At 35.5% G+C, this 22,556-nt stretch overlaps 1 protein-coding gene across 10 annotated transcripts in view; it reads right to left on the bottom strand.

The window, feature by feature from the left end:
* NOL4 (nucleolar protein 4) overlaps nucleotides 1-22,556 on the bottom strand; it is a 377,490-nt gene that overhangs the window by 3,921 nt on the left and 351,013 nt on the right. For 9 of the 10 annotated variants that reach the window (XM_077135662.1, XM_077135666.1, XM_077135672.1 and 6 more), the window contains one exon: nucleotides 21,647-21,827. In XM_077135662.1, the coding sequence (XP_076991777.1) occupies nucleotides 21,647-21,827 (181 nt within the window). Of the gene's footprint in view, nucleotides 1-19,154; nucleotides 19,226-21,646; nucleotides 21,828-22,556 lie in introns of all 10 variants that reach the window. The other variant, XM_077135663.1, reaches the window with a different exon arrangement.

Below are 22,556 nucleotides of genomic sequence, written 5' to 3'. Positions count from 1 at the left end.
TGATTACTCCTACAACTAACAAAGGATATTGCCCTCAGCAATGAGAGAAGTCTTACACCAATGAGGTGAAGGCCTTAAAGGGAGGTCTGATGATGTGACCACTGAGAAAAATTGTTCTATTTTAGCCAGCCACCTTCTCTTGGGGAATTCATTGAAACCTCCTTAAGAGTTCCCAGCTTGCAGCCTGCCCCATGAGATTTAGACTTGCCAATTTTCATGGTTGCATGAGCCAAGTCCTATAATGAATCATCTCATGATATTTATGCATACATGTGTTTCTGTGTGTATATGTATGTGTTTGTGTCTCTGTATATGTGGGTAAGTGTGTATACATGTGTGTGTATCTGTTCTGTTTCTCCAGAGAACTCTAACAGTCTTCTAACAAGTGTATTTTCTCTGGGAACATTTCTCCAGGGGCTGAAATCAATCAAAATGAACTTGCCCTCAGCAAATGATTTCCCTGTTAATCAACAAATGGATCACTTGGAATTTAATTGCCAGTTACTGTTCCTATTTTGAATTTGTAGTTAGATATTTAATAAAGGTATTTTGTTGATGGTATATTTTTCAGCCAAAGCATGAAAGATTTAATCCCGAAGGCTCTAAGCTAAGTTAGCTAATGTACACAGAGCATGTTATAGCAGGTACTCCGTCAATATTAATTACTTTCGCCTAATGACAGTATGTCACTGGGCCAAAGATATCTTAAAAATACATTAAAAGATACATCACTGATTCAACGTGCTAATGAGTTGCATTTACATTCGGAAGTGTTACTGGATTTTAAATTGCCTTTCTACTACCGTCCTTATCTGGATTTGATAAGGACCAGCCACATAAAATGGGCTAGTGATGCCAGCCTTCTTTTTCCCTCTTCTCCCCCCCCTTAGAATTGTTTGTCTGAAATAAGATTATAAGTTATTGAACTGTTGGCAAAACTCCTCTGTAGAATCATCTGGTCCTGATGTTTTTAATGGATATTCTTTTAAATACAGATTCAATTGGTATATAATGTTTATAAGTGTATTCAGTGTTTCTATTTTTGTGTGTCAGTATTGGCCTGCTGTATTCTAAAACATAGTCTACTACCTTAAAGTTGTCTAGTAGACTTTCTCTACACAGTCAACATGAATAGGCCCACTAATTTCCCACTTTGACCTACCTGATTTCTTCTCTACTTAGATTTGCATTCCTACACACCAGTCCTGCAGACTGCCTTAGATCATTCAGTGTGTGGACTTTCTACCTCCGTCTCATATCTAGTACTTTGTAGAGACCTAGCTGGCTAATTCTGATAAAATATTGAATGATTTAAAGTGTGAGTCACTATCTTGGGGCATTCTCCTTGCCTTTTGATTCTAATAATTTAAGGTTGAGAAGAAGAAAACAAATATTGACTTTGTGAAAAAATAAATGGTAGAAGTCTATCCAGTAGACTATCAAGTAATTGAATTGAATTGAGTCATTAAATTGAAGCAAAGGTTAGTAAGTGAGGTTATATTAGAGGTTTAAAAAGAACATCCATATTCAATTCACAATTATCTACAACTTAGAGGGAAATTAGGGTTCATGTGAAACAGAGTATTGTGCAGAAAGAAATTCCTATCCTACGAGCAATGAACCTAAAGAAAAAAAAACTAATATAGAATTTTGAGAAGCAGTTTTTGGCAAGAGTACATGCATCTGCCTTTCCTCAATTTCTTATCAAATACTTACTTTGCTCCATCAAGCATCGAGAGACTTCTTAGAAGTTAAGCACAACCATTTTTATGAACTTGTACAAAATATCTTCTCGTGTGAGAAGGAAGGCAGGGCTTATGAATTTTCATAGAGGGAAATGTACTTCTCCCCAATTCCTCACCTTTGTTAACTAATTGACTTAGAGGGGGAATAAACATTCTGGAGAAAACAGAAGAAATCAGGGAAGCAGACACTAGTTGGATAGAATGGAGGGAGAAGAATGGATCAAGAGGAATGTGTAGAGGGAAAATGTAAGTATACTAAAACTGCACACAAAAAATATATGCTTAAGAAAAACATGAGGTTCTCGAATACCTCTGCAGAAACAAAATGTTAATAAAACATGATCCCCACAATATTGCCCCAAAGGACAATAGAGAGCAATTTATATTGCCAGAGGTTAATTGAAAACTAGAAAACTTCTAAATTTCACATACAGTCAGAGCACTCAAGAAGATTAGATTCCTTAAGGGGTTTAAATTACTGAAGCACTTTTTTTCTCCCTCTGGCCCTTTAGATACTGGCCAGAATGTTAGTGACTATGCTCATTTAATTAATTTGTTGTTTCTGATTTTCAGTGAGTGGACCAAATAGCAACTCTGGAGGCAAAGCTTACACTTTGTGGGCTCACATTCAAATGCATTGATCTCACCATGTGTAGCAGCTGAATATGCGTGGGATTATTTTCAGAACAAGCATGTATATGTTAGTCAAGAGCCAAATATTTAAAATGGCCTTGTACCTTGATTTCACAAAAAGAAATCAGTGTTATAATTGTACTTGGAATTTGAAATCATGCTTGTAACATGATAGAAAAAGTTAAACGCATCTGTTTAAGCACATCTGGCCTTCCCAATCTCCTGGAGCGATTCAGGTAGAGAGCACATCATCTTTAGTGGGGCTAAGGAGCAGCCTGGACCCTATTTCACCAGTGTCTGGCAAAAGTGAATGTGGGAAATGGCTAGTCCCACTTCCTATAGAGAGTGAGACTTCCAGCTCCCTAGCAAAGCAGAACATTCTGAACACCCAGGAGCCCCTTTCTGAGTGGCGGAAGGATGATAAAGGCCAGTACTGCTTAAAAGCTCAGATAGGTTCCCAGAGGATGGGTCAAAGTTCAAAGGAGGTTGTATAAGGAAAATAATCCAAGCCATCTATAATGAACTCAAGTCACGTGGAAAGCCCCTGGGCTCCATGACAGCAGGTTCAACAAGGAAGGTCCTAGAACACTAATGGAGCCTGCTTTTCATTCCCTCCCTTTGGTGAGTAGAGACAGCACAAAATTCTCAGAAAAGAGGCTCCTGAGTACATAAAGATCCATTCCACTGAATAGTAAAGAACAGGCATTTTGGGGAGCTGCTGCCAGAAAAACCTGCTCAATATTGAACAGTAAAACCAATTGCTTGTGTTGGGTAGCCCAAGGAAAATGCAGCACCACTCACCTTCTTTTCAGAGCCCACTTGCTGTCTTACAAAACCCAATCAAAGATTTGGGGTCATGGATGGATAAAGTAAAAGATACTTCATTTTATTTTGCAGATAATTCTTATAATTTTATTCTCGATTTTCTAATAAATGATTAGAGTTTCAATTACTAAAACATACAAAAAAGCACCACCTCTCTAAATCACCATGCACCTCAATGCATAATCTACAGTCTCAGTTGACTTCTGCATTATTATAGTATATGGGGAAAGACTGGTAAAGTAGAATGAGCTCAGTGGCAAAATTTCGTCATATTTCAGGTATCTTAAGTTTGGGCATGCTTTCCCTAAACATCACACAATTTCAAATTCTGTCACACATGCTTTTGTATTTTATTTCTAGTTTTAAAGTTTGCTAGCCTATGCCAAAGAGGTTTTCCATACCCATGTTATAGCTTCTGTAAAGATGAACTCTTCTCCTTGCTTAACATAACAATTATTTAAAGACAAGTTTGAATAGAGGCATTACTGTTTGAGAAGTGTCATTTAAGTTTCCACAGGGTTGTTCATTGACCCCATTTATTTCACTGAGAAGCAAATGATGCCTACTGTTCTAGTTTGCTAGCTACCAGAATGCAATATACCTGAAACAGAATTGATTTTTTAAAAAGGGGATTTAATAAGTTACTAGTTTACTGTTCTAAGGCTGAGAAAATGTCCCAATTAAAGCAAGTCTATAGAAATGTTCAATCAAAGGCATCCAGGGAAAGATACCTTGGTTCAAGAAGGTCAATAAAGTTCAAGGTTTCTCTCTCCAGTGAGAAGAGAACAGGGTCAGGGTTTTTCTTTTGGCTGGAAGGGCATGTGGTAAACATGGTATCATCTGCTAGCTTTCTCTCCTGACTTCCTGTTTAATGAAGCTCCCTGGGAGGTGTTTTCCTTTTTCATCTCCAAAAGTCGCTGGCTGGCGGACTCTCTGCTGCTTGTGGCTATGTCATTCTTCTCTGCTCTCTCTAAATCTCTCTAATGCTCCAAAATATTTCCTCTTTCATAGGATTGCAGTAAACTAATCAAGACCCACCCAAATGGGTGGAGACACATCTCTACCTAATCCAGTTTAACAACCACTCTTGATAGAGTCACATCTCCAGGGAGATGATCTAATTACAGATTCAACCATACAGTACTGATTAGGGATAAGAAGAAATGGCTGGATTTATAAAATGGAATTAGGATTTAAACATGGCTTTTCTAGGGTACATACATCCTTTCAAACCAGCACACCTACATAATTTAATGCAAGGAATCTATTGGGGTAGATGTAGGAAAGGTTTTCTGCAATAAACAAAACATCCAAAGGCCAACACAATAGCACAATAGTGCAAGTCAAGGAAAGTAGAATTTTCTATTGTAATCAGTGTCGTCCAAAAGAAATTTGTGTGAAGATGGAAATTTTCCTCTGTGCTATACAATATAGCAGCCACTTGCTGCTTTGGCTGTAAAATACTTCAAGTGCGGCCATGTGACTAAGGAACTGAATTTTGAATTTCATTTTAATTTCTGTTTCATAGACACATGACTAGTGGCCTCTGTATTGGATAATGCAGGTGTAGATAAAGTTATATTTGAAAGGAAGAGAAAACAATTAAGTGAAGCAGATGATCATGGACTAAAGTAGAAAAATATCCTGACTAGATCAGGCCACCCAAGAAACACATGTGGGAAAAATGGACTTTAGTATAGAGTGTTGCAACGAGTTGGACATAGTAGTGTGACAATCTGTAGAGATGAAAGATTTTTTAATAAGCAAATTTTCATGGTGTGCTTTAGAATGTGCTTTGAGACCTACTCGGGTTTAATTGAAACTCTGTTGAAACAGAATAATTGTGCAGTCATCTTGACTTAAATTCGATCACACAATCGTCTTTCTTTCACATGTTACACACAGCTTGTAGATCTTTCCGTTGTGTGAAGAGTGTAGGAATTCGCCATAAGGGATTGACTATCTTCTGTGAGTTAATTTCAGGCTCTACTCTATAAAATCATCCTCTCTACAGTTTTCTATAATGGTCCTCATATCTTTTTCATGCAACAGAAACATCCAGCATGTGTACCGGAGTGTGATGACTGTTGTCCACTCTCCAAATAGCTATGTGACTTCTTTGGATGTGGCTAGCAAGTCAGAATAAGTTAAGAATGTAAGGTGAATGTAGAAAGTGCTTAATAGTTCCCTGATTTTTTTCCTGGATTGGGAAGTAAGCTGAATGTATTTTAAAGCAGAATTTGTGAGCCAGTATTTTAAGACATTTCTCTGAAACGTTTAATACAAAATAGTTCTCATCCTCCAATATTGTGCTTTTCAAAGTTTTAAGAGGAAAATAGATCACTTTTAAAAGACACACTGAACTTCAATTATTCCCAAGCTCAGTTGAGTTTACTTAAGATCTCTAAAGAGTGGGCAATATTCTTTGGAACTACTATTTTTACTCAGGCATTTATCCATTTACTATTTGTTGAACACTGATTGTCGCAGTTACCTTCCCTTCCCTCAAAGTGTGTAAAGGAAAGAGCATGTGAAAAAATGGGCTTATGAAAAGAGGTATGATTGGGGTATTATGGGAGTACCCATAAGAAAGAGAACTTAGCTAGGTAATAGATGAGGCACTCAGGAAATGTATCATAGACAATATAATAGCTGATGTGAGTCATATGAGGGGGAGATGTTCCTGGACAAGAACGCCCCAGAGATGGGCAATAATATCTTCAGGGATGAAGAATTCATTTTAAGTGAATGAGTTTTGGGGGGATGTCTAGATAAAGCTATCTGGGACACATCTGGATACAAAATATGAAGCTCATATCCATGAAAAATATATGAGGACCATTATATAAAATTGTATAGAGGATGATTTTATAGAGTAGAGCCTGAAATTAACTCACAGAAGATAGTCAATCCCTTATGGTGAATTCCTATGTGCTTTACACAATGGAAAGATCTACACACTCCCTGTAACATGTGAAAGAAGGACAATTGTGTGATTGAATTTAAGTCAAGGTGACTGCACAGTTACTCTGTCTCAATAGAGTTCCAATTAAACCCGAGTAGAAAGAAAGGACTAGATACACAACTTTGGTAATAATCCGCAGTTGAAACCAGAAGAACTGGTGAGCACTAGCCTGAGCAGTGTATAGAACAAGATTCAAGGGAAAAGGGCAGGTCCCCAAGGGAATCTCAATATGGAAAGGTAAGGGCGAGACTGACACCTGGGAAGGCATCAGGGGAAGAATTATCTGAGAGTATTTTATCTTGGAAGCAGAAAATACATACGTTTCAAGGCTCTAATCATACATTCAAGCATACCCAAGCAGTCCGGTAAATTAAAAGCCAAAAATACCTTTAGTTTGCCAATAAGTAAAGTTACTGATGAACTTAACAAGACCTTGTTTAGAAAAATGGTATGGCGAAAGCCAGGGTACAGTGGATTGAAGAAGGAACAGGAAGCAAAAAAAATTAGCAACAGTGAATAGAAGTGCTCCTATGAGAATTTTGGGTGAGAAGTGATGTTTTGGGAAATTGATACCTGGGGATGGCACTATCCACATACAAAGCTAGTCAAACAATTGTGATCCAGCTCTAGGTTGGAGAATCTAATGGTCAAACTTCCTTAGGCTCTTGGGCACTGATACAAACCATCTTCTTAGCCGACAATCTTGAATATTAGTGAGAGGCAAACAAGATAATGGGTGTGAAAGGTTTGTGCAAACTAGAAATTGTGATACAAATGCTAGTTATTATGGTCATTATTATTACAATTTGATCTTGTTGATTTTGGTCAGTAATATCAGCCCATTTTTCATTAGTCAAAAAACTAATAGAAAAGTCTGCGCAATGGACTTTTGTGGAGAGGGGAACATCAGCAGTTAATTTATGCATGATGCATGTAATTTAGATTCAAAAGATCGAATGGATAACTGCAGTGAACCACGATTGCTCTCTTTAGATATCTCTATGTGAACTTCCTGATAGAAAGAAAGCATTCCAAAGTCCTATGTAATTGGATGTGATAATATGGGCGGACTGGCTGCTTTCTTCTCATTTCAGTTGAATAGTTTGAATAAGTCCTTTATTCAAATTGTAACTGCTGTCATCTTGATAACACTCCAACTTGAAACATTTGGGTTGTTGGATGCAGACCTTTGCCAACTCTAAACAAATGGAGATTGGCTAATGAAGGATTTGAAAGGCATCCTGGCACAGTAGCAGAAGGTAGAATCTTTTCTTGCTGTGAAGGGTCCAACATGGGCAAGCTTTTCATATTGCTGTTGTATTCAGAATGAAGGGGGGAATTCATGGGGTTATAAAACTGTTCATAACTGCTGTGGATGAGCTGAAGCCTTCCTCGCCTACCCATAGAGTCATCAAGATAAAATAAAAGTGTGTGTGTATGTAATTTTCAGAGTAATGTTTCTTCTTGCTTCTGATTGCTTTGATTTCTTTCCAAGGTAAACCCTCCACCCACACCATCCAAAATACATAACTCTTTTGTACCTTTTGAACTTTTAACAATTTTGTAGTTGTTCATTCATTAGGCAAATATGATTGAGCAACGTACTGTATGTCTGACCTTATTCAGGGGGATACAATGGCAAACACGCTAGTTTCTATGTTTATGGAATGCAACTCTGTTTAGGGAAAATATTTACAAACATGAGGTAAGTGCTGGAATAAAGGCACATACATGGTAGTGATAAATCTCCCAATGTGTGGAAGGGTGGTAAGGTAAAGTTTCAGAGGTAGCATATAATCAGAATCTTAAAAAGGGGAAATGGACTTTGAATTTTAGATGAAAAGAGGAAGCATATTTTCTCTTTTTTGGATCTGTAAATTTCTTGAGGTCAGTTTCTTGAGCAGATAATCATCTGCCCTACTCAACTTCATTGCTCTTAAAATACAATAATTTGAACATTGGAACCCAAAATTATTTAAGTAAACTCCAAATGCTCTGAAGGTATCCTTTTTCATCTCCTGCCTTCATGTTCTCCTTGAACATAATACAATCTGCAGAGTACATGTAGTTATTACTTTAGTTTAAAAGGTTCTGTAAAAGTCACAGCTCCTTCAATCTTTACTCCACCACTGCATACTTGATGCTGTCAACCCACATCGCACTTCCCTGTTTCTACAGTTATTGGCTTGGATTATGTTTGTCTTCACTTGCTTTATAAACTAAGTCAGATTTATAGCTAATTCAACTTGGTCTCTTGGAAGAAGCACCTCCTTTCCACAGTTTTCAGCACATCTCTCTGAATCCTAAAATCAAGAAATCTCAACTTAGACTAACCAGTGTTGTCAGCCGTCAGATATGATGTTGGCTTCTCATAAAATGCTAAACTCCTGCTATTCCCTTTTTAGCTCTCAAGACTTATGTATATGTATGTAGTTACTTTCTCCATAGCTCCAAATTTGTTCCAGGGAGTGACAGTTTTAATGTCTTAAAGATGAAGAAATAAAAAAAAAACTTGTAAAAGATAATAGTTTTAGCTCACAGTATTTATGATGAAAAACCCCAATTAATAGAAATTGTGTCCTAATAAAACCAGTTACCTTCTGTGATTAAGACAGATAAAAAAAGAAACCAAAGCAAAACAGCAGTGGACAATACTAGCATTACAACAGAGAGTGTGTATTCTTGGAGATGGAGAAGAAAGGGGGTTAGATTTCCCTCAAAACATGGAATTAGCTACTTCTGTTGTGATTATTACTATTACTATAGTCCATTCTCAAATGTGGGCTAGAGAATTTCTGTTTGGTTTAAGGCTACAGCTGTTATTTGCCAAGACCAGCCTTTCATTATTATTTTTATCTGTTACACTCAGTACAAAGCCAATGCTCCAAGAGAGCCACTGCACTTTTAATTTGCTGCACACCATGTCAGTTTGTTAGTCCTGTTCCTTCTCAGTCATTCACAATGTGAACCCTTTGAAGTTGTTCTTGATCCTATCTATAAGAAGTCACTATCAACCCTTCTTGTTCACTACTGTCTCTCTTTGCTCATCTTACAAAACCTGTCGTCTGGGTATTTTTTTTTTTTCCATGGGCAGGCACCGGAAATCGAACCCGGGTCCTCAGGCATGGCAGGCAAGCACTCTTACCTGCTGAGCCACTGTGGCCCACCCTTGGGTACGTTGTTGGTATTCATTCCTCAGTGGTAATGTTCAGTGGTACTCAAGTGCCATATTAGAAATCTGGTATGGCTTCTAGCTGTACAGCCATAGAAGTGCTTAAAAGGTAGGTTTCATAAATGTTTGGATGCAGATGGTGACGTCTAACCTGTCTTAAGTATCCTCCCGAAACGCCTCACTATCATACGTTAGAGCCCATAGAGACTTAGGAAATCATTTAGTAGCAACCTCCTTATTTTCTTAAGTTTTAGAAAGGAAGAAACCGTCCTGAAAAGGTTAGGTGATTTGCTTAATGTCACAGATGTTGACTTTGCTGATGTCGAGTTAATTTATCCTTTGGCAACTTTCTTCCTAAACATTCGAAATTGCTGAACACTTTGAACTCTACAAAATCAGTGCAAACCTTTAACTGAAAGGCTTCCTTGGGGTGGGCTAGTCTATGATTTTTGCCCCTCCTGAGTTTTTCCCCATTTTAATATCCTACGTGGATACTCTGAGATGGTCATTAATTATCTGAAATATCTTTTATGCCTTTTAAGAGCAAAGGTATTAGCAAACATAATGCTAATATGACCATAAGGCTAATATGCCTCAATATGAATCTCTAGAACTTCTGATGTTGCTAGATGCCTAGAAGATTCCATGGTATATGGATGAGTTCGAGTTGTAAACTAAAAAAAAAAACACAACTGGGTATTATGGAATCTGTTGCCCAATTTCAGTACACTAAGAGGATGATAAAATTCACTTATAGAAGCTATCAAACATCATTATTTACCAGTTATTGGATGATAATGCCTTTGGGACGAAATTTATTTAAATATAGTTGTGACAAAATATTCTGAGATCATCCAAAAACTACTTTGGGAGTTCAACCTGGTTTTGTGTACACTTTCTTTATTTGGTGTGGAGTTGATTTCTAAGCACTACTCTTCTGAAATAGAATCAAAATGCAACCTGAGAAGTTAAAAGTAGGAAAACAGAAGTAGAATTTCTTTATCTCTAGCCTATATATTTAAATATATATCTAGACCTATATACTCAACCTCCAGACCTGTACATAAAACTTTCTACTTATCATCTCCAAATGAATGACTCATAGTAAAAAGTAATTTAAAATGTATTTTATAAAAAATTTAATTTGTAATATTCCCTCCCAAATTTGTTGCTGCCCAGTTTTACTCTCTTAATAGATCCCAGAACCATCCTAATAAATCCCAGTACCATCCACCAATTGCTCAAGCCAGAAAGGTATGTGTCATCTTCAACTCATTCCTTTTCTTGCCTGAGGAGTCCATCATCAGATTCTGTCAAGGTTAACTGTAAATATTATACTGAAGCTGCTCATAAGGCTTCTAGTACAGCCTATGGCACAATCATTTCTGATTTGGGCCAGTGCAATAGCTTTCTAACTGGGATCACTGACTTTTTTTTTTGGTCAATTTCTAATCTATTAACCCATTAACAGCCAGCCTCAACTTTTTAAGAAAAAATTCACAGTTATTTCATTACTATTGTCAAAACTTTTCAGGGACTTTCCGATGATTTAGAGAAAAAAATCCAACCACTTAATCATGGCTCCTTGCTTTCCAATGACAGGAACCCAATTTGAAAGACCTTAACTCAAAAGAGAGTGAATTGGATCACAGTCCATTCTGGATAGTCCAAAAGTGAAGGTCACTTCTGGCACAAATGTCTTTGTAGTTGGCAAAGTTCTGTATCTTCTTCTACCACTTTTTTTCTATTTATATTTGCATGACTTCATTCTCAGACCAGTGCTTCCCACATGGCATTAAAATAGCTACTAACATGCCAATAGTTATATTTTACCAGCTTAACAAACCCAGTAAAACAAGAACAATTTTTCCTAAAAGCATGGGAAGAAAAGTTCAGAACATTTTAGTCTCCTGCTGAGATGTGTTATGAAAAATAAGATTTTGCATTATCTTTAAGCCTTATCCTAAGCTATGATTTTATTTACATTTAAAGTAAATTTTTAAAAATGTATGTTTTTAGATACCTTCTAGGATAACGTGCTAAGTATTTAAAGCAGGTAGGCTCATTTATAACAAGAACACTAAGGACTTCGTGATGAGGTTAATTATCACAAGGCTGGTGAGTAAAATTAACCTGCTGTGACACACAGTTTTCAAGTGAAGGTTTTTTGTTTCTGTTGTTTTTAACATTATAGCATATGTAGTCTTCATAACACATTTGTTGTCTCAAAGTTACATGTCAAGAATGCTTGGAACTCTTAAAACTTTTTAAAACTTGGAAGTTTTTAATGGGAAAGTCATTTGCTCAGAAATGAAAAATAGACAATAGACTGAAATAAATATAAGATGCCAAATATAGATTTAAGGTACATTTTATGGTAAATTTATTACAACACATTAGCTTCCTTTCTCATTTTTTCTACATCAACAAAGGCTAAAGATTAATGTGGTGAGGTGAACTCTCACATGGACTTCTGTCATTCATCTTCTTTTGAGACTTTCCTCAATGTCCTGCTTATTGAAAAATGTGCCCTTCAGTTTCAACTGTAGCTTTAATAGAAGTCCAAAGTATATCTTTGACTTTATTTCTTTTTTAATGCTATATTTGCATGCTGATTCCTAAATTTAATGAATGTGATAAAGTGATGTACTGTTCTGGTATAACTAAGTTTAAGTCGTGCTCCCATCTCCATGGCTGGTAGGACATGGGGAAGAAATCAAGTATGACCAAACTATAATAAAAGAGCCATAAGGAGGAGTTGTCTTACTAGAGGCACAGATGGAGGGGGGGTTGTGCAGAGCAGTATTAGATGGGAATCACACATGTCCTACCGTGCCCTGTCCCTACCTACCACTTCAATGTCAATTTTAACCTCTTCCCTAATCATACACTCAACTCTAAAACACTTGTCTTGTTCATTACCCTTCACTGCTGAGCTCCCCTTTGGAATGATCTTCCTCCTCAATTCACCTAGTATCAGTGGTAAACTGAGAAGTTTAAATGTTCAGTTGAAATGTTCCTTCCTCAGAGCCTCCCTTCCTGCCCCCACCATCTAAATTAAGTTTTAATTTAATTTAATTTGCCTCTAATTTATTTATTCAAAATATTTTGGGAGGCTAGGAAAAATTTTAGGCAAAAGATATGGTCCCAGACAAACAACCCAATTAAAAAATAGGCGAAGGACTTGAATAGACATTTCTCTGAAGAAGTTATATAAATGGCCCATAAATACATGAAAAGATGCTCAATATCATTATCCGTGAAGGGTCGCAAATTAAAACCACAATGAGATACCACTTCACATCTGTAAGATGACTATTATCTAAATCAGAAAATAACAATTGATGGAGTAGATGCCCAGAAATTGGAACTCCAGTCCATTGTTGATAGGAATATAAGGTGGTGCAGCCACTTGTGTAAAGTAATATGGCAGTTCCTCAAAATTTAAATGTAGAATTACGATTTGACCCAGCAATATCACTCCTAAATGTATATGGAAAGACAGTGTAAGTCATAAATGTACATAGTGTTTGTAGCAGCATTATTCACAATAGTCTAAAGCTGGCAGAAATGTCTGTCAACAAATGAGTATATAAACAAAATGTGTTCATACACAGAATAGAATATTTGGCCATAAGAAAGAAGAGACTTCTGAGACATGCTGCAGCTTGCAAGGACATTATGATTAGTGATATGGGCAAGCATACATGAATGAAAATAAATAAATTGTTAGAGATAGAAAGCAGATTAAAGTTTATGGTGTAGGAGGGGGGAAGTATAGGGTGAGGAGAAGAGAAAGTTTATTTTAAAAAGATATGTGGCTCTAATATTATTGGAACTTAATGTTGTGTGCTTGTGTGTGTGTGTGTATATGTATATTAAGGATGCTATGAGAGTATATGACTATACTTGATGTATATTTAGTATTCTGTATTTAAAGGGTGAGAAGTAAATGAAGGGGGAGAAGAAAGAAAAGTCAAAGAAAATTGTAAGTGTGTGGACCTCAAGGCAGGAAGGGGTGGATAATGTCATCTTCCTTAAAGAAGAGAGAGAGAGAGAGAGAGAGAGCACATATGCACACAACCACCTAAGAGCTTTGGATAGTGAAGTCATGTGATCATGGTTGCCTTTTTAATTTTTTATTTTTTAAAAGATTATTTTGGCTCCTTGGTGGAGTATGGGTTGAAGAAGAAGAAATGACTCTGGTAGCCCTGCTCATTAATAATGCATAGCAAAGCTTTTCTTTTAAATCCCCTCTCAATGTTTACCCATTCTTGGGAGCTGCTCCAAAGTCCTCTCTTCTCTTCTTAAAAATCTCTCACGATATTTTCACTCATCTTAATCCCTCTCCTTCTTTGTATATATTCTTGTCTTTCTTTCCACAAGTAGCTCTCATCTTTTCATGAAAATTCAAAACTTTCCTCTGGTTGGAAAAACAAATCATAGGAGAAAAGCAGAGTGTGAGACCCAGGCAGTCACCAGGGCCCGGTGCGCCGAAGGGTCTTATGCTTGGTTTAATGCTCCGTTGTTGCATTAAACAACAGATAGTCTTATTTAAACAAGAATCACCACAGTTTCATTTGCATTGGGTTCTAAAAATCATGTAGTCGGTCTCGGAGTAATGAAAAATTTACTTGTTTGGGCGGAAGTTTAGGTGAGCTAAACTCACTTTGTTCAAGTCTTCTATATGTCACCTCCCTTGTCCAAAGCCTTGTCTAATTCTCTTCATTTTACATACCACCATGTTCATCTGATTTTTTTCTGAATTTTTTTCTGCTATGACAGAGATAAGTAATATTAGGAAAAATGAACAATTAAATACATATGAGATGAAGAAGGATATTTTAGAATGATGTAAGTCTATTAGTCAGGAAGATATAACAATAATATACGCATATTCACTTCAAAACTGAGCCCCCAAAATAAATGAAGGAAAAGCTGACAAAATTGAGGGAAAAACAGGCAACTCAACAGGATAACTAGACATCAAAACCTTACTTTCAAAACTAGATAGAAAAAACTTGACATATTAAAAATAATATAGAAGACTGAACAACACTTTAAACCACTGACCTGACAGACATCTATAAAATGATCCACCCAGCAGAACCCAAGAAAACATTTTTCTCAAGTGTACCATAGAACATTCTCTATGAAAGACCATATACTCAGTCATAAAATGAGTCTCAATAAATTTGAAAGGACTGAAATCATACAAATTGTTTTCTGATGACAATGGAATGCACTTAGAAATTAATAGAAAAAAATTGGGGAAATTGACAAATATGTGGAAATTATGTAATGCTCTCCTAAAGAACCAATGGGATAAATACAAAGTGACAAGGGAACTTGGAAAATACTTCCAGGTAAATGGAAATGCAGACACAAACTACCCAAGTTTATGGTATGCAGATAAAGCAGTGCTGAAAAGGAGGTTTACAGCTATAAACACCTATATCAAAGGAGAAGAAAAGATTCAAATCACTCTAACCTTCCAACTTAAGACACAGGTAAAAGAGGAAAGTAAAAAGTAAGGAAAATGAAGGAAATAATAGAGAATAGAGCAGAAAAAAAGTGCAGAATAGAACAATAGAATATCTACGAAAGTAAAAGTTACTTTTTTGAAAAAGTCAACAATACCAATAACTCTTTGGCTAGACTGACAAAAGAAGGAGAGAAGACTCATGTTACTAAAGTCAGGAAGGAAGGAGAAGACTTCACTACTGATTTTACAAAAATTTGAAAAAGATTAGGAGGAAACGCTATGAGAAAAATTATCTCAATAAATTGTATAACTTAAATGAAGCAATTCCTAGAAAGACAAAAACTACCAAAACTAACTCAAGAAGAAAATCTGAAAGACCTAGAGCAAGCAAATAAGTCAAATTAGTCATTAAAAACCTTCTCACAAAGAAATCCAGTGCAGAGGGCTTTGCTGGTAAATATTATAGAATGCTTAAAGAATCAATATCAATTCTTCGCAAATTCTAACAGCTTAGAATAGGACCTCGAACACTAATAGGACCTCAAATAATTTTATAAGGTCAGTTTTGCCCTGATGACCGAACCAGAAAAGCACAACGCAAGAAAATAAAACTAAAGGACTAACATAAGACTATAGATGTAAATATCCTTAATAGAATCTAACTCCAGCAAGATGAAGATAAAAAGAGGTATTTATAATAGGAATGCAGGTAAATTTAATATACAAAAATCAACTGACGTAATATATAAAAGAATAAAGAACAAAAAGCATATCAATAGATATAGAAAAAGCATTTGACAAAACACAACACTCCTTGGGGATAAAAATGTTAAAGAAGGAGAACTGATAGGAATTTCCTTAACCCAATGAAGAGCATGTATGAGAAAAACCACTAGTAGCAACATGCTTAATAGTGAAGGATTGAATGCTTTCATCCTGACATCAGGAAAAAGAGGAGAATGCCTTCACTCACTGCTGCTAACGAAAAACTGTACTAGAGCTTCTATCTAGAGCGAATAAGCAATGGAAAGATAGAAAAGACATTTAGATTGAAATAACAATAAAACTATTTCTATCGGCAGATGATATGATTTTGTGTATAGAAAATTCTAAAAATCCATGAAACATTTATTGGAGCCAATAAATGAATTCAGCAAGCTGGCAGGACACAAGGGTCAATCTTATTTCTACTCAGAAATCAATTATAATTTCATATACTTAACAAAAACCAAAAATGAAATTAAGAATTTAATTTATATTAGCAGCCAAAAGAATTACCTAGGAATGAATTTAAACAAGATGGTAAAAGAGTTGTCTGTGGAAACTGCAAGATAGAGTTGAAAGAAATTAGAAATGGCTTAAATAAATTGAAAGCCACCCAGCATTCATGGACTAGAAAACATGATATTTTTAAGATGGCAATACTTCTCAACATGATCTACAGATTCAGTGCAATCCCCATCAAAATCCTAGGTGGGTTTTTTTTGTAGAAATTGAGAAACTCATGTTAATATGTTAGGAAAATGTAAGAAACTCAGAATCATAGTAAAATATAAGAGACTCAGAATCGTAAGAATGATCTTGAAAAAAGAGTTGGAGGACTCATGTTTACAATATTAAGTGATTACAGGATTACAATAATCACCTCAGGGTGGGATTGGCATAATGATAGACATGTATCAATAGAATAGAACTGAGAGTCCAGAAGTAAACCCTTACATTTATGGTCTACTGATTTTTCAATAAAGGTACCAAGACAATTCAATGGGGGAAAATGGTCTTTTCAAAAAACAATGCTAGGAAAAAGGCAGAGCCACCTGCAGAAGGGTGAAGTCGGATCCCTTCCTTACACCATAAATAAAAAACAACCCCAAATTGATCATAGACTCTAAATGTAAGTGCCAAAAGTTTAAAACTCAAAGTAACAGGAATAATTTTTCATGATTTTAGTAGGCTAAGTCTTCATAGATTTTACACCAAAAGCACAATGAAAAATGAGTCCAAATTAAAAAAAAAAACACTCTTGTACTATAAATGATAGTATCAAGAAAGAGAAAAGACATTTTATAAAATGGAGGAAGTGTTTATACATCATATTTCACAAAGATCTTGTATCCAGAATATATATACAACTCTTAAAATTCATAACAAAGATTTTACAAAATTAAAAACTGTGCAAATGAACTGAATAGATCTTTCTCTAAAGAAGGTATACAAATGGCCATTAAACCCAAGAAAAGATGTTCAACATTGTTAATTACAGGGAACTACCAATCAGAACTACATTAAGACAGCACTTCATATTGACTAGGGTGGCTATAATAAAAGAATCAGGTAATAAGTGTGGACAGGAGTGTGGATAAATGGAAACCTTATGTGTTGTTGTTGGAACTTTAAAATAGGTCAGCTAATTTGGAAAACAATCTGGCAGTTTCTCAAAATGTTAGTTACCATGTGACCCAGCAATTCTGCAACTAGTTATTTATATTTGTAAGAAAAACTAAAACATGTCCACTCTAAGATTTATATGTGAATGTTTCATAGCATCACTATAATAGCTAAAAAGTGGGAGCAATTCAAATGTTTATCAACTGATGAATAGATAAATAAAACATGGCATATCCATACAGTGGAATGTTTTCCTTCATTGAAAAAGAATGAAATACTGATACATGATACAATATTGACAATTTTTGAAAACAGTTTTGGTAAAAAATGTGAAAGAAGCCAGGCAAACACACATTAAAAAAAAACATGTATTGTATGATTTCATTTATATGAAATATTCTTAACAGAACGATTTATGGAGATGGAAATAGATTAGTAGTTGCCAGGGACTGGGGGAGTTTGTGGGTAAATGGGGAGTAAATGCTAATAGGTCTGGGTTTTCTCTGGTCCAATGAACATATTCTAAAACTTATTGTGGTAATGGCTATACAATCTATGAATATAATAAAAAACACTGACACACTTTAAATGAGTGGTATGGTATGTGAATTATATCTCAAGTTATTAAATTGTTTTAAAGTAAAAAAATAATAAAGAATGAGAGGGCAAAGAATGAGAAGAAACCATGAGAATTTAACGTTGTAGCCAAGGCAATGTTTCAGCAACTAGAGAGTAGAAGATGGGATCCAGTATCTAAGCAATTATGTAATATGGAGGACCAAAGGCATGTTCAATAGATACAAAAGCATGAAAATCCCTGGAGACACCAGGCAGGCCCTTTTATGTGGCATGCTGAGGCTAGATGTCAGACTAGAGTGCCTGCAGGATCAATCGGTGGGAATTGAGGAAGTGCAGATATTAGTATGGACAACACTTTTAGTGATTATGGACAATTTTTTCCAGAAGTTTGACTGTAAGGGAATGAGAGAGAGCTGACCCTGAAGCAAGAAGTAATGCTGAGGGATTGTTCCATTACAAGGGAGAGTGTTGATCTTTTTTTAAAAAAAAAAAAAACTGAAGAGAAGACCTTGACTAAAAATCCAGGAGAAGGATTAGGCAACAGTATTAAAAGATTCTGAATGCTGCTGAAGGAGCACACCTTCAGAGCAGAATAAGCACATCCTCTAATATATTTATGGCATTCACTGAGTTTACAACTCATAATTTGGTAATTCACTTAAGATCCGTACTGTTCAGTAGGTCACAAGCTTTTTAAAGCAGGGAGTGTCTTCTGGCTTGGCCACTCCTCCACCCCAAACTCCTATTTCAATGCTTGGTTCTATAGTCATTGGGATTGTTAGTTTGGTGGTTTAGAATGTCTCTCTGATGTCAGGATGTCTGTGGTCAAAAACAGATCCTCCCTTTATTAGATGAGGCACTTTGGGCAAGTCCCTTGATCTCTCTGGGCCTCACAAAACAGGACTCAGATGTTTTTGACATAAAGGAAATATTATGAAGCATTATTTTTTAAAGTGAGGGTAAGTTCAATTTTATAAAATTTGTCCCAGAAATTGTAGAACATAACTCGTGTGACTGTTTTAGGATTAAATAAAGACTACTCTGAAGCACAGAGGACTTAATCAGTGTTACTAATCATTATTATTTGATGTTAAATGAAAATTTCGTAAATCCTTTTTAATCTCAAAGACAGAGCGTCAAATTTTTAGTGAATATACCTTTTTCTAACTTTTTTTATTTAAAGAGCAAAATATTCCAGAAGTTGTACTTTCCAGCTTCAAAAGCTAACAGAATCCTTAGTTTTTGTTTGCATTTTCCTTTTCTGGTAAACATGCTTGTTCCAAATAAGTTGCTGTCCAAATACAAATTAGATTTGAATACAGCTGAGAAGGTTTACCAGCTTTGGAAAAATTGAATATGTACCTGAATCTTAATTTCTTCCAAAATATTCTGCTTTCTTTTTCCTCTTCCACCTGAGGCACCAATCTTTTGAGCTAAAAGAGAATTGGTCTGGGCTTAAAACTTTGTGATCCTGTTCTTTTTGAGAAACTTTTATTTCTAAGATATACTAAAGAGCCATGGACTTCTAGAAGAATTGTTCCTGAGTATACTTGGAACATATTTCCAGTTATTTTAAATAGAAATGATTTCATAAGGATTTATTCATTTGACACTAATGTTACTTGCAAATTTCTCCAAAACATAAGAAGCAAAAGTCCACCAACCTGACTCAAATTTTCAAATTTCAACTGTTCTTGGTTTCGAGGTATTTTAAGTAGAAAGATTTAGGAAATTTGTGCATTTTTTTAACAAATTGTAATATGAGTTTCCAATCATACCATTGATTCAAATACAAGATTATGGAGTTTTTACTTAAACCATTTGATTTTTACACCTGTATCTGCTTTGTTCCCGGCTGAAAATTCCAGCTAGAGCTAACACAAACATAAGTACAACTTTGCTTTAAATTGTAATACACAGACAATATCCCAAGAGAACTATGATTATTGAAAATAGTTTAAGATTCTTACACAGGTTTGCATGCTTGTGGATTCACTTTTTTTTTGGCATGGGCAGGCATGGGGAATCGAACCCAGGTCTCTGGCATGGCAGGTGAGAACACTGCCTGCTGAACCACCATGGCCCGCCCCACATGTTTTTTTTTAAATGACATGGAAAAGTTCCTCTCTGTGGGGTTATACCAACAACTCATTAAACAGTCAAAGTTTATTTTAGGGATCTTAAAAATCAGTTTGTTTGCATTCAATTTTAGGGATCTTAAAAATCAGTTTGTTTTATAATTATGGGGAAAAAATGTAAATTATTCTAAAGCCAACTGTATAAGGCAAAGTAAAAGAACAAAGTATGTTCACAAAATTTTAGCTCTTATTTCTGTCCCCTAAATTCTACTGTCTCCCACTTCTCTAAGTAAATTTTATAATTGTATTTATGTCCATCCATAAATGGTAGTGTAATATATGCACTTTTACCAGCAGAAGCTCACAACAGAGCACTATATAAAGATGTCTCATTACTTTTTACATCTGTGTGCTACTCTATTGTTTGAATATACTGTAATTTTATCACCCAATCCTAAATTGGATGGACATTTTCATTGTTAACTCTTTAGCATTTATAAATAATGCTGCAATAAACAGCCTTGTTCATATATATCTTTTCATATTTTTGCCGGCATATCTCGGACATAAATTCCTAGCAAGAGATTTCTAGATTAAATGGTAACTGATTAAGCTAGACATCATCAAATTCCACTCCAAATGGATTGCACATATGGAGTTGTCTGAGCAATGCATAAGAGTACTTGTTTTCCCAGTCTTGTCAAAAGAATATTGTCATGCCCTTGGATTTTTAAAATAAATCTTATAAATAAAAAAACTGCTTTTTAAAAATTGTGAGTGAGGGAAGATGAGCAACTTTTCTGGTAAAACGAAGAAAATTGCCTTGCCTTTCCCAGGAATTGTGTGTTCCTATTTCCAGCCTACTTTTTACATGGTTTTTGGTTAGTTTCCTCTCTTTTTTTAGACATGCTTCATTTATTGGTCTAGTATATCATTTTTTTAAGATAGGTGGCTAATGATTTTTCCGGTTTGCCATTTATCTCTTTTAGTTAGAGTGCTTTTTTGTCATGCACAGGTTGTATGTATACAACACACATTGTATGTGTATGAGTGTGTAATTAAATTTATCATGTTTTTCCTTTGCTTCTTGATTTTTAAGTATAGTAAGGAAAGTTTTCCCTATACCCCAGTTATATGGAATTCAAATATTATTTTTACTTTAATTTACATATGGCCTTTTACATTTATATATCTGACTCACTTGGCATTTCCTCTGGGTATACCAGCTCCCCAGATTCTTAAGAATTGATGAATCAAGAGCCAAAACCAGCTGGCACCAGCACACTGCTGTTAGAATATGCCATCGTCAGAGACAAGCCATTTGCTAGAGGACCATGGGTTAATTCCATGTCTTATTTCATTTTGTATTTTCTTAGATATAAAGCCTGTAAATATTTCCACAGATCAGTAAAGTTCCTGGTGCCTTACTTTTGCAAATCATAAATCTCTTTACATATTCAAAACAAGCATCATTATTTCGGAAAAATAATAAATTACAGCTTTGGGCATACAATGTGTCACAATTTTTAATTTCCTATTTCTCTAGTTGAAACTTTTCTGAGTATGAAAACAGCAATCACTCAGTTGCATTACAGCACTGCTGCTTTCAGGAATGCCAACAACACTGCGGTACATCCATGCAGGGAGATGATCATTATGCATTAAATGGTCTTATTGTTAGCATATTGGCACTGACGGTTGCCAATTTCTTCTCTCGGGTTCAAAAACATATCACCCCAAATTGACACAAAAGCACAATCTATAATAGAGACTCACCACTACTGGAAGCATCGTTCAGATTCAGCAGTCCCCCTCCCAGCCCTCTGTAACTATGGTAACTGTAGGTCCCGTTTCCGTTGATGTACAGCACCTCCTGTGAGCCTGAAACAGCTGATGTCGAGTAAGTGGCCTGGGCAGACTCTGGCTTACACTGCTTGTCAGCTGGAGCAGACTCATCCTGCAATGAGAGACAGTATTCTGCTTTCAAATCACTCTACCATTTTACCTTGAATTGGACTATTTTATGGTTATCTATGTATCTGCATTGAGGAAAAACTATATAATATATATACATAAATAAAACCAACATTAAAAAGCACAGGCACATTTTCAACAAGTTTGCTAAAATCTGAAAAAAAGATTAGCAAAGTAACAATGTGGGGCATATTGGAAATGGAACAATTCATCATTTCCAAATGAATTTAAACTTGCATGAACAGACATTGTAATAGCAGGCAAAGAAGCAAGGCAAACGTTTAGTTTTTGAAATCTTCCCTCTCACCCTCCCTCTTTCTTTCTTTTTCTACTCTGGTATGCCCATTCATAAAACACAATAGTCCAGTGATAGCCTGGATCAACTCAAGCCTTTCAGCTTTTTTTCCCCCTCTTTTCTTATTTTAAAGTTTTACACTAGTATCTAAAGAACTTGCTTCAAATCATATAACCATGTCAAGTTGTGAAGAAATAAAAATTAAAATTGGCAATAAAGTGTGTATATTTCCAGTGGTATAACAGATTGAAAGAATTTCCCTTTCAGTTGTGAATTTATAAAGGCTAAAATATATATAACATGCGACTTCAGTTGCAATCTTTATCTTGGTTTTTAATAAGAAGGAATTATAAATAAATTTCTAGTGAATTCTTAGGAGTGTTTGTCATATTTACAAGTACTTTGTAGCTCTTAAAT

The sequence above is a fragment of the Tamandua tetradactyla genome, chromosome 18 (assembly GCF_023851605.1).
Source record: "Tamandua tetradactyla isolate mTamTet1 chromosome 18, mTamTet1.pri, whole genome shotgun sequence".
Lineage (NCBI taxonomy): Eukaryota > Metazoa > Chordata > Mammalia > Pilosa > Myrmecophagidae > Tamandua > Tamandua tetradactyla.
This window is presented reverse-complemented; position numbering and strand designations above follow the sequence as displayed.